Here is a 15,904-nt window from a genome sequence, read left to right as displayed (position 1 = left end):
GGATTTTATTGTCAGACATTACCAGTAGATGGACTTAAAATATCCTTTGTGAACTGCAAGATTAAGTCAAGGGAGTGTTCAAATCAAAAGAGTTTGTTTCTTTAGAGACATGAAAAGGCAGTGAGCATAATTGGGATACATCTGTGAAATTTATGTTTTCCTGTTTTAAGTGAAAGACTCACTAAGTGTCCAAAATGAGACAGGATTGTACACTGTGGAAAATTAATGTGGCTAGCAAATTAAACAAACACACAGACAAAAACAATTTATTTTTCATGAAAATTGCAGCCTGGTGGCTGCTCTACAAAAACATATTTACCATATTAGCCAGTAATTCTCGAGACAGACTTGGACGATAATGAGAGTGAAGGAAAATGTGACATTTGCCTGCAACAGCTTGTAGACAGGAGTTACTGGGAGCTGTCTGCTAAACCTGTTTCAAATACACAGTTGTTGGCCAATTCCTGTTAGTTATAGATGCCAGTGGCAGCCTCTGGAAAGATCATTTATGACAATAAATGTCCACATTTAGTGAGGATAAAAGTACAGCCAGTGGGCTACATGTCAGGATACTATCAGCCAAGTAACAGTAATTCTAGGCTAACAGTGAATCCAACAATTGACTACCACATGTTTCAACATCTGTGTTAAATCCGATTTCTGTGGAGATGGAATTTCTTTTGAGCCACAAACTCAGGCAAACCCACAGCCTACAAAGCTGCTCATGTGTATACAACATCCTCATTTTCTTCTGACGCGCCAGATGCTTCCTGTGCTGTTACCTTAAAGTTACACTACAGCACTGCACAGTTTAGCTGTCTCCTCTCTGACCTGCTGGAACACAGCACGTTGTGATGGGAAGGGCTTGGCATGCGGCACCCTGATTCGCTGTTGTCTCCGGATACTAAAGCCTCGCGCACAGTGCATGCCTGCTCTCTGTTCTTTAGCTGTCAGTCCGTCCGGTCGGCTAGCAGCAGTCGGTGCTCGATTGGCTTGGTCTGGAGAAACCATGGCAGACCTGGGAGATAATGTTACAATTCCTGAGTTCAGCTGCCTTCTCCAAATGGATCCCTACCTCAAATCGTACGAAAAGGACTTCAGGAGGAGGTAAAGCACGGCTCAAACGGCGGTTTTGTAAACAGCTTGTCGCCAAAACCAGTCCCCAGGCAAGCGAGCAAGACCCACGCTCGCAGTGGCATTCGTGTCTTGAATTAAAAACATACACACACTAGAAAAAAACCGTTGTTTGCAACACAACCTCGTCTTCAGGTTTGACACTTCAAGCGAATAGAGGTCGCATAGAGCTACGTTTCCCACCCGTGCGCAGTAGCTTTACACCCCCGCCCCCCCTTTCTCCTCCCAGTCAGCCGAATAAAACGCGTTCATAGGAGATGAGAGGTGTTCGGCTTATGCAAAAATAATGAACCGCTACCAGAAACTCTTCGTTTTACATGACAAGTTGCTGAGAAAGGGCAAGTCGTCTCCTAACTTCCTGTGCGTGGTACTTGGAGAGCAGGCACGTATTTCTCAGTCAGCTGACATCCACGTTGCTTCCTGAGGTGATGCTGTCAGATGCGTGCTTGTTGTTTAGTGGGTCCAGCATCTTCAGGGCAGCTTTTTCTTTCTGTAGGCCTTGCTCTTCATAACAGTGTTTTTTTTCTATCCCGCCTTTAGTAGCTCTGCAACGTAGGAGGCTTGTGGCTAGAAAAGCTGTTGCTGCAGCTAATGGTTTGTTTTTCAGGGTTAAAGGTTCTACAATACGAGTTACCCTTCATGCAAAGTGGACTAGGTTATGCTATGTTGCATGATGTTCTTCTCCAGCTTAGACTTGAACTCTGGACATATATAAGTATGAATGCACGACTTCAGAACTCGCCTTTGTGTGTCTGCATGTGGTATTTGTAAATGTATAAAGTGTGTGTGGGTTAATGAATTGAGTAGCAGTTTAGATCATGTTACTTGAAATGCACAAAGAAGAAGACTCCTAGAGTTTTATGACCAGGCCACACTGAGTCACATGATTTAACAAAAAAAATCAGTGGAAAGTTTTGACAAATCCTAAAACAGATTAATTTGTTCAACTTTAATTAGCTCAAGTTAAAGTTCAGCTAATTAATGTCATTTTTCTTTTCTAATTAGAGACTGCTAGTTTTGTTTATTCTGTCACTTTTATCACCCAAGGGAAAGGGAACACAGTGAAAATTACAGGGATTTATAGAACGACTGTTTGCTTATTGTGACAATTAAAACAAACCTCAGTTAAAAAGAATAAAAGTTTGCATTTCTGGAGCACTTTACACGAGATGGTAAAAGGGGGAAACAAAACCTTGTCCTTCATTGGTACATGCACTGATCTCATGTACATCAACCTCCAACAGTAAATAGACACTGTAAGTCAATAAATTGTGCAATCTTTCTGCTTGCTACTTAAATGTCCTTTTTATTTTTCACGTGTTTTTAACCTGATAATCCGACTAGATTTTAAAGAACGGATGGATTTTGTAAAAACAATAAAGCCCTGCAGAATGAGAGAATATTATACAATGATGATCATAGCATGAACTGTTTTATAGGTGTGAGGGCATCAGGCTCATTTCAGTCATTTAAAAGGGGGAGGGGGGGGGGGGAGTCATGCTTATGTTCTTTTTTAACTTACTGCCAAATGGTGATGATGATTTACAGCTCAGATTGCTATCATTTCTGCTCACCGCAGGGTCAGAGCCTGAAACTAAGCTTTAAAACTCTGCTTAGGGGCTATATAGTTTTATCAATTTTCATTACCATGTCAAATCTGGTTTCTAATGTGGCAGGTAAGGAACCGCCTGCTTTGTATTTCAAGCATGTAAGCAGGGCTCTAGCCTTGCAGAGAGATGAGCGTGTCAGCTCCATCTCAGACACAGCTTGGGATTTTTAGGCTTCACCGAGCCCTAGACGTGTCTCAAACACCTGTCCCGCTGATGAAAGTTGCACATAAATTATTTTACATATAGGATCGCTGCTGTGTGAAGGTTAATTCTTGATAAGCCCCTGGTGTTCTAAGGCCCAGAGTCCAAACACCGTATCATGAACGCAGGCACAGAAATCAGGAGCTTTCTCAGGCTGTGGTGTCACGCTGTGTCCCAGTACTAAGAATTTAGCTGGCTTATCAGAAAGAGACCTATGACCACAGAGGCTGATGCTTTAGATTTCACTGTGATGTCATTGCTCAAGGCTGCTCAGGCTGTGGTTTGTTGAACTGTGGTTCAAGCCAGATACAGATACTGTGCACAGTTGAAATTACTCCAGTAGATTTTGCAGGTCTGCCATTCTAATTAGTTATTCTGTGGTTGCAGGCAGCTCTCATTTTATCAGGATGCTAGTTTCAGATTGATTGTGAAAACAGCCGTTGATATTGCACGCAGGTTACAGCCCCAGTGAGCAGTGCCGTGTTGATATCGTTCATTATTTACTCTTCCTGTTGCGCAAGTCTGTAGGAAGTGCTGCTAGGATTTTGCAGCTCTGGGCCCTATGCATCTCTTAAATTGGATCAAATGAAAGTAGGGAGTATTGGGAATGCTCCTTAGTACTGCACAGATTTGCGTATGTCATCAGAACTCATCTCAAAGTAAAAGGAATAATTCTCAGTTTTCTGCTTGTGATGGTGATGTAATATATTTACAGAAAAGCTAATTATTGACTTTGAAGGGATGACTATGAATGCAGATGCTCTGACTGGGGGAAATGTAAAGGAGGAGTTAAAGCTGGAAAAGGGGATAACATGCACACTTGGTTGGTTAATAAGAATTATTAGAAGAGAGGCTAGAGAAGATTTGGAATACTGCCTGTTGTTTTAAATTAAATTGATGTTTTATGTGCCTTCTTTGAAAGTGGCTTCGGAAGCATTTATTGTCTTTGCTTGAGGGTCGACAAAGATGTGAGTTAAACAGAGGAATTTTGCTTTCATCAATCAACTTCTGAGCAAATGTTCAGGTCTCTCTTTAGCCCCATTCACTAGGAAGAACGTTAATGACATTAGTTGAAAGTCACCTTGCTCCTGGCCTGTATGGAAGCCCCTTTTTTATGTGAGCCAAGATAAAAAGCAGAAAAGCTTATTCTTGTCTTTCTCCAGGCTATTGCAGACTTTCTTGACACTTCTGTGCTTCAGCTGTCACCATCAGTCATACACAACACAACAGACCTTAACACTCACTCTAAATTTAGATGTCCAATTGTATAACAGTGAGTGTGTGAAAAGGGTGCAGAGTTCAGCTCATCTGTGGAGAGAATTTCAAGACGTGCTTTGTAATCAGACGGAAAATATTAAACTGGGACTTTGATTTGGTTAAGATATCAAACTAACACCACTTTTATAGTCCCCGAATCCATGGCTTAAAGGAACACGACACATGAGATGCCACAAAGTTGCTGCAGAGAATTTTTAATCAGACAAAAAATATTTACTTGCAAAAATCGAACGCAAATAAAGAAGATGGAAGCACCAGCTCGGGGGGGGGGGGAGGGAAGACCTTGAACCAGCCATGCATTGGACTGTTAGGGTTGGACTTTACCCCTAAATTAATAACAAAAAGCAAAACTAATGAAATCTAGACTGAAAGCAAGACTGTCCATAATTCCCATCTGAACTAATAATTAATAAACAAAACTATAAAAGGCAGCTTAAGCAAAATCCATTGCTAGCACAGGAGAGGTGTCTTCCCACTTCTCAAATGTGCCAGTTAATTGAGGCGTGTGGAACTTCTTCAGCCTTAAGTGTTGAATTACAGCGTTGCATTAACCATTATCCAACACCACTAAGAGTCTTGTCTTTTCTTCTGTCTTCAGCATTAGAGGACTGTAAAAACAACATCCAACGCATCAGCCGCTAAACTGCGATTGGATAGTTGGGGAGCTGAGATAGACATGAAAGTGCTTAAGAGCCAAAGTCAACATGACAACCTACTTTTCAGTGGTGCATCACCTCATCGGTGCGATCTTGTAACAGGACTGCACCAGAATGGCAGTGAAAATAATGGCACAGCACACATGGGTGTGCAACTCAGGAGGGCTTTAATGCTCTCAAACAGAGGAATAAGTGAGTGGAGTGAGTGGAGCAGCAACAGAAGTTCTTAAAGAAACTTCAGTTAGAGCTACCATCCCCCAAAAAGGACTAAATCTCACTCTTGGAGGCCACTAGAAACATCTTGATTGCCTTTTGTGTTTATTTTTCTCAGATGTACCACTGTTGCTTGACTCAACCAGCCCTCAGCCCTCAGCCACCCAGCGTGCTTATTCTACAACATTAGGTACATAACAGTATCATTTTAGGTATGCTTTGCATTCATGCCAAAAATGTGTTGCGCATTCTTTGAAATGTGGCAGGTGTTTAGAGCACATGGAATAGACTTTCAGGATGTCTGGCCTGGTCACAAAAGCTGCAAAGCCAATTCAACACTGTCTGTATGTTCTTCTATTTTAAGGAAGAAGGTAACAGTTTAACTTTTGTGACACAACTGGCCACCTATACAGAAACAGCCACACCCACTCAGAGTTATCAGCCAGGAGACGAGATGAATGCTGTGACATTCATGCAGGAGGAGTGTGTCCGGCATGAATGTCATGTTGCAGATATGAGTTTGGGTTGTCACATCAGAAAATAAGGAACTGAACTGATACATGATTAGTCCTTCTTGCATGCATCTTCACCAACCCTCTTTAAAGGATTGACCCGTATTTTAGTTACAGTAGCTATTATCTCTTTTGAGAGGGTAAAACTTACCTCAGGGAAACAAACACACAACAAAAATCTAAAAATAATAATAATGATAATAATAAATTAAACATGGTCAATGATTCACTGTCTGATCTAAAGACACCTGTATTCACTGGGATTTGATCGGATGTGTACTACAAGTTTCAAGCAGTCCACCTCCTCACTACTAAAGTCCAGAAATGCAGGAAAACCGATTGGAACAAGAAAACTACATGGTTGCAGCACAGGAAGTGTCAACACCCGATTACGACACAGCAAAAGTGCAGCAGAGGACAACATCAAGGCAGCTTTACTATTTTTGACAAGAGTTTGAATCAGACACAGTCTTCTCTCGGTAATGATATGGTTTTAACTTATTCACGTGACATTGTCTGCTTCAACACAGCTAATCCGATGTGTTGATAAACTAAATCCGTTCACAGCAATAGGGCCTGCTGTAACACCCATGCAGACTGGAAAAGGATGGGCAAGAAAACTGACACTTCATCTGCTGTTTCAAATTGTCTGGCTTTGGCGCTTTTTTTTTTTTGTCAGTCCAACCTTTCATCATCATCTGTGCTGTAGACACATTTTTCTTTCCCAACTTGCGCACCTGGTGAAGTTCAGAACAGCAACGACGTGATTAAGAATACTTTGTGGTTCTTTGTAGCAGTTTGAGAGGCCGCACACGCATGCTGGATTCAAGCCAAGCAACTCCTGAACCACTTCCTTCGTGCCAGAAATGAGAAGATGACTGTCTTCACCCAAGTCTTCACTAATCTGAACATGACCTGAGCTATAATGTTCCATTCATTCATTCTTGCATGGACACAGACAGCAGTGTCCAGCAGTGATGCCATATTTACAAAAATAATCAGGTGCTTTTTTTGCAACCTTGTCCTCGGGCACAGCAAGGTCATACAAGGAGGCAATGGAAGAATCACGATTCTGCTCTGTCATGAGATGTAGTGACAAATGCACATCGCTGAGGCCTTCACTTTGGCCATCAGGCTCTTTAACAGATGATTCAGAGAACTATTTCCATCTACTCAATCATGATTGGGGAGACAGAGAGAAGAGAGGAGGAGAACAAATAATTTATCCTTAGTTTCAGAAGTTTTCTACACGCGCAATCAGGCTCAGCCATGAAACTACATGAACACATGATTCCAATTATAATCCAATTATTGTAGTTAGTAGATTAATTAAAGACATTCCATAAGGTCAATTTGATATATAATGAAGACTAGGTAAAGTCTTTCAGCTGCTGGTTATCATTATTATGTTTCTGGTTAACACCAGAAAGAAAATTCTGCATTGTTATGCTTTTATAATTAGAGCTTTGAGGCAAGAGAAAGGTTTGTGTAATGTCTAATCAAGTGAAGGTGACCCTCACATGTACTTTGAGTTAACTGCTCATTAGCACAACAAAACACAAAAATAGATGGTTGTGTGGTAGACATTAGACCTTGTAACATTAACAAATTAGCATTGTCACTGTGAGCACTGTGAAACTGTGTTGATTTCTGTCAGATAAAGTAAAACAGACTGATTGTGCTCACCGTTGTGCGTTTTCCAAGGCAAGAAAAACCCTACTACCAAAGCATGTTGTTTTAAGCTGTCTCGTTTAAATGCTTTATTAATTTCTTACTTATTTTAACTGCTAAGATATTTCTTTGAACTTGGTTCATTTTCTTAATTTCAAAATTAACTGTCATTGTACAGTTGCACTGAAAAAATGGCGTTTGACACTAGAATCAACAGAAAGGTGCCATGGTAAAGTAAAAGTGTGTTAAGATGAACAACAGCTCCTTGAAAAAGGTTCTCAACCAAGCCCAAGTTTTGTAACTTAATATAAATGTGACAAAATCTCCAAAGAGACCCTCCTGCCCAGCTCCCAAGAGAGAAATTCTAGTTGGCATCCATTCCTGCTGCTGGGCATGGGAAGAGCTTGACTATTCAACTTTTCTTAGGATAATCCGAAGACAAAAAGACCACAATCTCGACGTCATGCTGCTCTGCTTTTTTGCCCACTCCACTTCAGTCTCCTGCAGAGTTTGTTTCTTTTGTGGCCCAGAGGAGGGAAGATCTTCTCCCACTGGAGATGATCGATTCTCCACTGCTTCTCTGTGTGCTTCAGAGTTGAAGTCAAGTTTTTCCAGCTGTTTCTGAGCCCCATTTCTTGTATTCAGGAGAGTGTCTCCAGCTGGTCTGCTTTCTTGGACGATATTTGAGCCTCAGATTTCTCAATGGTGAGCTCTTTTCTGGCTTACCTTCTCAAGCACCTGCTAAACCCTAACTCTGATTTTCAATAGAGCTGTTGCCAGCTCATTAGCTTCCTTTTGTGCCTTCTGGACTTTGGTCTTGCTTTCAGCAGAGCTTTATCCAAAGGTCTATGTTTTCCCTCTTGTCCTCATGGTCTCAGCATGTAACTTAAAATAGCAAATATTTTTACTTTATTTTTACTGTTTGAAATCACAGCCTTGCATAAAGGAAGTGGTACCTCAGTGTATTTGAGGGACACATAATATTACGAAACACCCAAATATTAATGCCATACAGTAGTTTTACAAATTTATGACTTCATAAGCACAAAGTTCTGTCCATGTGTAGTGAGACCTTATTTAATTAATGATACTATTAAGTGTTTATTGGTGTCGGTTGCTGTACTTTATTGGTAATTACCCCAAGTACCAAAGTGTAAAACACCCATGTGCACAATAATGTTAAAAAAAAAAGCCTGAAAAGGAAAATGCGTTTTTCAATCAGATTTTTAGTATTGAACAGAAACTACCAAAACATAAACCAAGAGGACTGACACCACATGGGATTTAAGTAAAAGCTTGGCTGTTTATTTTGACAAGCTTTTGCAGCCTGGAAGACCCTGGAGGGCTGTGATCACCCTCCAAGTCAACTGATTGTCAGCAACATTATGTCAGTACCACCTCCCAACACAGTGAGAGTGAGAACATAACTCTAAAACATTACATTTGATATACAGAAACGTATTAAACATAAGGTTCCGACTGATCTTTTCTTTGTGTCCGGAGTCATTATTAGGTATGAATGATTGATGAAGTTATGGATTAATACCTAGAACTCACTTTGGTTGTGACCAGTTCGTCCTCTAAAGTTGCAGGCAATTTAATAAAGCCAATGAAGACTACTACAAGACTACTAGGTACAGATGCCTGCTGTTAATTAAACCATGTATATCCCACAGATATACATATATCATATATTCTAAATGAATCCGTATTTGCTCTTCTTGTACAAAAATAACATCATTCTTATGGTGTCCTTATGCAGTTGTACATAGCAACAACATAGTTACTTTCTAAGCAAACATTGATGAATGAATATTCTGTCTTTGCAGTTTAAACCAAACTTATAGCCTTTAAGGAATATTTGGCTAACTTGATATTTTAAGTGAAAATGTGTTTTCTGTCTGAAACTGTCAGTTATCTGACACGGGGATGAGAATTTTGTTGTATGAAGTGGTGTTGCAGTAAGTGTGATCTCTCAATTGTGCCACAGGATATTTTTCTTTTCCAATATCTTTGTAGATAGAGAAGTTATCTAAACCAAAAGATAAGAGATCCAGGACAGAAATCTGTTCTTCACATCTATAATCTCCCACTGCTCTATTACCACTGAATGGGAGACGGGACAAAACACTTTTGTAATTTCAAGCAACAGGGATTAGTAGTGTCTCTAGTCGTTTGCTACCTCAAAATGAGCAGCGGTGTATCTCTCGGAAACTGAAATATTGCTTTGCTCTATAGAGAAGCCTGTTATAAAATTCAGCCATGTACCAGAGGTCTGTCTCATCTCTCTTAGTTCATAATCAATATTTTGGTATTGATAATGGACCCCAGCATTATGTAAAAGGAGTGGATTGGTAAAGAGTGTTCTTTCATATCAAACTTTAAGCTTCACTAAATAGTATATAGAATTTGTTAGTTTGGGCATATTAACAGTGTACAGCTTCTTTCCACTGTGGTCAAAGGGCTAAGAACGGCATTATTTGGGTTTATGGCTCTTAATACTCAAAGAGATCAAGTACTAATAAGATATATCACATTGCATAATGATTATATTTTTTAACCTCCTAAGACCCAAACTCTTCCTTGGCATGCATTTTTAATTTCTCTGTGATATTTGGGCTGATTGGGACCTGATGAATGTAAAAACAAAGAATTACCTGATATTTTTTTAATTTATTTATTTTTTTACCTAATTTTTGTTTCTAAGAAAAATGAGAGCCACATATGAGATATTCATTTAAAATTTCGATAGAACAGTTGCAGTATAATGTCCTCGTAAGTGGATATCAGGCCCTTGTAGAGCAAGATTGAGTATTTTGGTCTAAATAACCCAAAATGTGATGTCCACATATGTGGACGCCAGGTCCTAGGAGGTTAAACATCTGACTACAATTGAAAATATAAAATGCACACATATTTTCATTGTCTGACAAATAATCTAGTTTTCAGGGAATGCAAGAAGGAAGAGAGAAGTTGTGGGGAGACCGTTAGTTTTGCAGTCATGATTCTGATCTGCTAGCTTCAGGACTTCATGGCTAACAGTGAAGAAAAGTGGGTGGAGATGGTAGAATGTTTCGCAGACAAATTTTGACTATGGATACAATGTGCAGTCCAGTACTGTAGTAATCTGTAGAATTTGCAACTAATGTAAAACATTTGGATATTTATGGAAATATAAAGCCAGTGCGAGGATTGAGGTGAGGAGAGTTAACAACTTAATCCAAACTCAATTTTTAGATAAATGCACAGGGCGGAAAGGAGAGACATACTGCATGTGTTTGATTTATATTTGATAAACGTAACATTTGTTTTTGCTGTACCTTTAACCCATCCAACCAAACTCACTATGTTTTATTTGAAGTAGAACCCAATGTAAAAGATGACTGCATCCATACACTACTGGATTTTGGCTCTTGAGTCCCTCTGCTCCAACCTCCTTGAACCCATTAGTAATGATAACAGACATGACTTTCATGCCTTCTAATACTGTGGCAGTGAAGCACTGCCACTGTGTGAATCCATCCTTTGTCCCTTTTCTCAGTATATTCTTGAAACTGTGACAAAATGGCAAAGGAAGCATGTGGCAGCGTTCGTTGGACTTAAAAGGTTTACATTTGGCAACCACTGTCTGTACCCACTATGCTCAACACAGGGAGCAGCTGCTGAGAAATGGCGCTGTTACTTCAGCCCATCATCACTAGCCCCAGGGCATTCATAGGCCAGTCTGAGCTTGGCTTCAGGGCTATAGGGGAGGGAGTGCACTTAACTCTGCTGGTTGCAAGAGGCTTTCTTTACCGGGAGGGGATCTGATATGGACACCGGCTTGGCTGCTGGAACTTAAGTGAGATAAATTGCAAAGTAGTTAGTCTGTCCTTTGCAGTTGAAGGTAACGGACAGGTTTATCTCTCAGGATATGTCTGTAGTCACACATTCTTGATGCTATGAGGCAGGTTTGCATCCTGAGGGTAGACCTTGGAAACTTGTGAGCACAGAAATATTATGAGCCGCTGAATGTGCTTGTTTTTTGCCCCCCCCCCCCCCAAAAAAAAAATCTTTTATGGACGACTTTCATATGCATATCGATACATGCATGAAGTGCATAAGAGAATGTTTTAACGCTATGATGATCTAGCGTAGAACAACACAAATGAATGGTGAAACCTTCTGACTGCTGTACTCTGTCGATGTTCAAAAATTCTTCTAAAAACAATCAGTTTTTAGAAGAATTTTTGAACATCGACAGAGTACAGCAGAGGGACTTCATTTTCTGATACCTGAATCAGAATCAGAACACTTTATCAATCCCTAAGGAAATTATGTATGATTTTGATTTTATAATTTGGTGCTTAGCAATGATTTTTTTTGTGTGTGTTTACATGCCCTTGCTCTTGTGTTGCCTTAGTTACAAGTAAATAATTTAATCAGTGTAGTTTCAAATGATCTTTTACTTTATATAACTTGGAAAATGTTTATAAAATAATATATGATATTCTGTTTGTTTTGTTTTTATTTATATGTAAATTATGACACTAGAATGAAATAGAAAGCCTTTGTATGGTACCTTTCAAAATACAATTAGCAGAAATTAGGAGAGCTACTCATGGTTAGTGCACAGTTACACAGCTAACTAAAAAATAATTAGATAAATATATACATGAATACACAGTTAAATAAAAAATAATAACTGCACAGTGATGAATTTCGCAAGAATGATTTTATTGCATATTTTAAAAGTTACACAACGGTAATTCTTCCACTTACAGAGAGTAAACATTAATAAAAATGAAAAATTTTTTAAAAGAAAACCCAAATGAGATAAATCAGTAAGTTTTTAAAGAATTAACCTCAGATTTATTATAAATCCACAGCCGATTCGATCCAGAGAAAAGTGTGGAGAAAAAAAGGGAACATTCCAGCTGAAGTAGAAGCAGAGGAGACAGCTTGATGCAATGGGAGGAAAAATCAGTTGCAAGTTATTCTGTGCAGAATTCCTGGAATCTATTCAGCATAATATACTGTATAATATCAGATATAATCATCAAATGGTACATTAACTGGAGGACTTTCATTCATGCATGTTTTTTATGTGTTCTCTGTGCTTTGAAGGTATGAGTTGCTACAGAAGCAACTTTTCCTGCTGGAAGAGGCTGAGGGAGGCTTTGACCAGTTCACACGCAGTTACAATACCTTCGGTGTTCAGCGAAGGCCTGACAACAGCCTGTATTTTAAAGAATGGGCTCCAGCTGCAGAAGCCCTCTTCCTTACAGGCGACTTCAGTAAGTAGCTTGAGAAGAACCGTCTGTTCTGTCTGTGACACCAGGGTGCTGTGCATGTGATATCTGAGTTGTTTCCTTTAAGCTTAGTGAACTTTCTTGCTGTGTATAATTCTTGACACAATGTGGATTGGACACCCTTAAGGTGGAAAGTTGTCACTGTCACCTCAATGCTATTTCTTTTTCAGTGCTTCATGTGTGCTGGGGAATCTCCCATCTGCTTTACTCCCAGCAGAAATCCTCATTATGCTGAAAAAAAAAAAAAAAAAAAAAACATAGGTGAAGCTGGTAAATTTCTACAGTAGCAATCATTTTCTAAATAACATTAAAATACAAAAAATGCAAATTAATTTGAAGCTGCATAAACAGTTTGACCCCCCACCCCCCCCCCAAAAAAAAAAAAAAGAGAAGAGATTTCAGTGCAGAGCGAAAGGTTGCATGTCTTCATAGTGCATTAAATAAATTAAATAAAAGATTTGACATTTTTGCGCTCCTGAACACAAAAGGGCAAGAAATTAAGAAAACGCACAGTGTGCCGTGTTTCAACAGTATCATCACTTTTGAACAGCCGACATGGGAGTTGGAAATGTGGAAGATATTGATTACACGGGATAAACTTGCATACTGAAGGGTAGCTTTTGAATGTTGGGAGTGTTTGTTAATATTTTAGCAGCTAGTTATTTCATCATCGCTTGCAAAGTTGTTGAGAGTGCAACCTCTGTGTTTGCACTGAAATCTCTATTCCCTCTGGTCGCAACTTTGGAAGTAATTTAATGGACTTTTGGATTTTATTTTTAGTTAATGGATGTAGTGAAAAATACAGCAACATTGTTTCGTTGTATCATCCTTAAGATGATTGACTGAGACAAGCTCTCATCTCTCAAGTGTTTTTCACAACCATTATTTTTATTATTAGTAGTATTATTATTATTATTGGTCCCTGCCCCCCCCCCCCTTGGCATAAAGTTTTCCAAAGTTATTCATTCCTTAGGAAGATTTAATGTATGCATGCACTGTTAATTGGTAAAGAGTGTGCAAAACCGCACACGATATGCAAAAAATTAGCAGTATGTTTATTGTATATAGACATTTTCTGTGCTACTTAGTAGGGCTGGGCCATATCATACCGTTCACGGTAATACCGGTATAATGTTGGGCAACGATAGGAAAATTAAATATCGCGATAGAATATGGGTAAAACGCGCATGCGCAGTGCCTTTTGTTTTCATACGCACATGGCGAAAAAGGCGACGGGGAATGACAAGGGTGAAAGCGGATCGTTGAATGAAACGGATGAACCAGAAAAATGCTGCAACTTCAGTGGTGTGGAACTGGTTTAGCTTTCGTCCGTCAGATACACAATAAAGCACTATTTTTGGTAGAGCATGCTAGCGGGCCGTCGTTATTACCGTGTTTTTTTGGAAAATACGGAACACTTAAAATCAATCATTTGATTTTTCTGAAAATCGACAGTGCCCCTTATAATCCCGTGTGCCTTATGTATGAATTCTGGTTGTGTTTACTGACCTGGAAACGATTTTATGTGGTACACGGCGCTCGAAAATCTGTCAAATGTTTTAGTGCGACTTTGCTAAGCTACGAACCCGCACCGCTTGATGGATTGTCGGAGCATTACGGCTATCGTAAGCAGTAGCCTCGCAGAGTGATACATACTGTGCTTCAACATAATATTACCGTATTGTGTGTGTATAACCTCTTTAAGTTTTGTGGATATTATACATGGTTATGCTGAGGATATGTCGGCCAATTTCCACTGGAAATGCCTTTTGGTTAAACTGTCAGCAAGGAATTTACATTTGCACTGTTATGTTTTTATACAACTTTAATGCAGATAAAAAAAACAGCTGCTTGTTTAAGTGAAAATACATTGATGTTTTTTTTTTTTTTAACTAATAAAGTTGTGGAGTTGTAAAGTAGTTTGTCTAGTGTCAATTATATCGTCAGTTATATTGTTATCACAAATTTTCAAATGTATATCGTGATAAATATTTTTGGTCATATCGCCCTGCTCTACTACTTAGTTCTGTCTCTGCCACCCCCTCTTTCCATAGTTCCTCTGTTCCGTTTCCTTCTTTAATTATCTTCCCAGGACCTTGGGCAGCAGCTCAATTCCAACATTCAATTCTGTGAGAGATTACATTTTGACACGGCTCAGTTATATTATTTGATTTCAGTTTCATAGTAAATGTGGAAACACCCCAGTAGCCCTAGTCATGAATATGGTGCAGGTTGGGTGCATAATGCACTATGTTTTTTTTTTTCAGAGGAGTTTAAGAAAAGCGAGATAAATAAATTGTTGAAAAATATGACTTGGCCTCCCTGTGAAAAGTGTTGCTGCAGTATCCGGTCACTTCTTGAGCATCTCTTTTGATTTGTTCTCTATCCTGCAACTGTTATTGCTCATGAATAACAAGTAGATGTGGGTTTACAGAATAAAACATCCTAAAATGACATGCCGAGGTGGTCACTTTACAATAAATGTTTTGTGTCCTAATGTGTTCCTTAGTCAGTGGCAGTTGTGAGTGTGGAATCAGCACATTATGAATATGCCTTTTTGTTGTTGTCTCAGAGATAAAATTCAGTGAGCAGTGAAGTGGTGTTTTATCAGTTTTTCTTTTAGATGACTGAGCCTGCTGCTTTTACTTGGTGTCGCAAAAGTCACAAGATACTGGAGAACAATGCTGGGAAAAAAAACAAACCAAAAAAGGGAGGGAGGAGGGAAAAAAAGCACAACGAGGAATTATGTAAGAGGGTTTGGAGGGTGGAAGTGGGGGGGGGGGGGGGTTAAATTGTGCAAAGACAGATTGTACAAGTCAGAGAAATAAAGTGGTGTTTGGACCACAGGGGGGATATTGAAATGGAACAAAAGCCACAGTGATGACTACAACTACAAGCTGTTGTTAGCACAAGGCAAAGTGGCAACACACTGCAGTAATAAGGAAGACTGAAACTGCTAATTGTTATATTTACCATTAAAATTAATGAAACACCCTGTGGTCTGACACTAAAATTTCTCATTGTGCCTCCTCCTAGTGGTTAAATAAAGCACAGACATAGGACACGTGGATTTTCAGTCTCTTTTTCTTCTGTAGATCTGCTATAAGATGCTGTTTTCACAAAAGCGATAATAACAATAATAATTTTAAAAAGACCACAAGCAAGATGGAAGTGAGATAGCGGTATAACATGCAGTGAAAATAATTTGATATGTGTGTACAGTATGTTAACTATTTGGCTACTGAAGTGTCAGTACTCAAATTGCAATACCGTGCCAAAGAGAGGCACCCCTCATTTCTTCATATTTTTAAGGAAAAGGGGAAATGGGTACAGCAGAT

At 39.3% G+C, this 15,904-nt stretch overlaps 1 protein-coding gene across 1 annotated transcript in view; it reads left to right on the top strand.

The window, feature by feature from the left end:
- The first annotated feature begins 778 nt into the window (after window positions 1-778).
- The window catches only part of gbe1b (glucan (1,4-alpha-), branching enzyme 1b), a 94,538-nt gene continuing 79,412 nt past the window's right edge, over window positions 779-15,904 (top strand). The window contains exons 1-2 of the mRNA XM_084949986.1: window positions 779-1,107; window positions 12,382-12,551. Of these exons, the coding sequence (XP_084806112.1) occupies window positions 926-1,107; window positions 12,382-12,551 (352 nt within the window). The 5' untranslated portion in view covers window positions 779-925. The remainder of the gene's footprint in view (window positions 1,108-12,381; window positions 12,552-15,904) is intronic.

This window comes from Perissodus microlepis, chromosome 14 (genome assembly GCF_051167445.1).
Source record: "Perissodus microlepis isolate ML-2025 ecotype Zambia chromosome 14, ASM5116744v1, whole genome shotgun sequence".
Lineage (NCBI taxonomy): Eukaryota > Metazoa > Chordata > Actinopteri > Cichliformes > Cichlidae > Perissodus > Perissodus microlepis.
The sequence above is the reverse complement of the archived record's forward strand: the minus strand, read 5'-3'. Positions and strand labels throughout refer to the sequence as shown.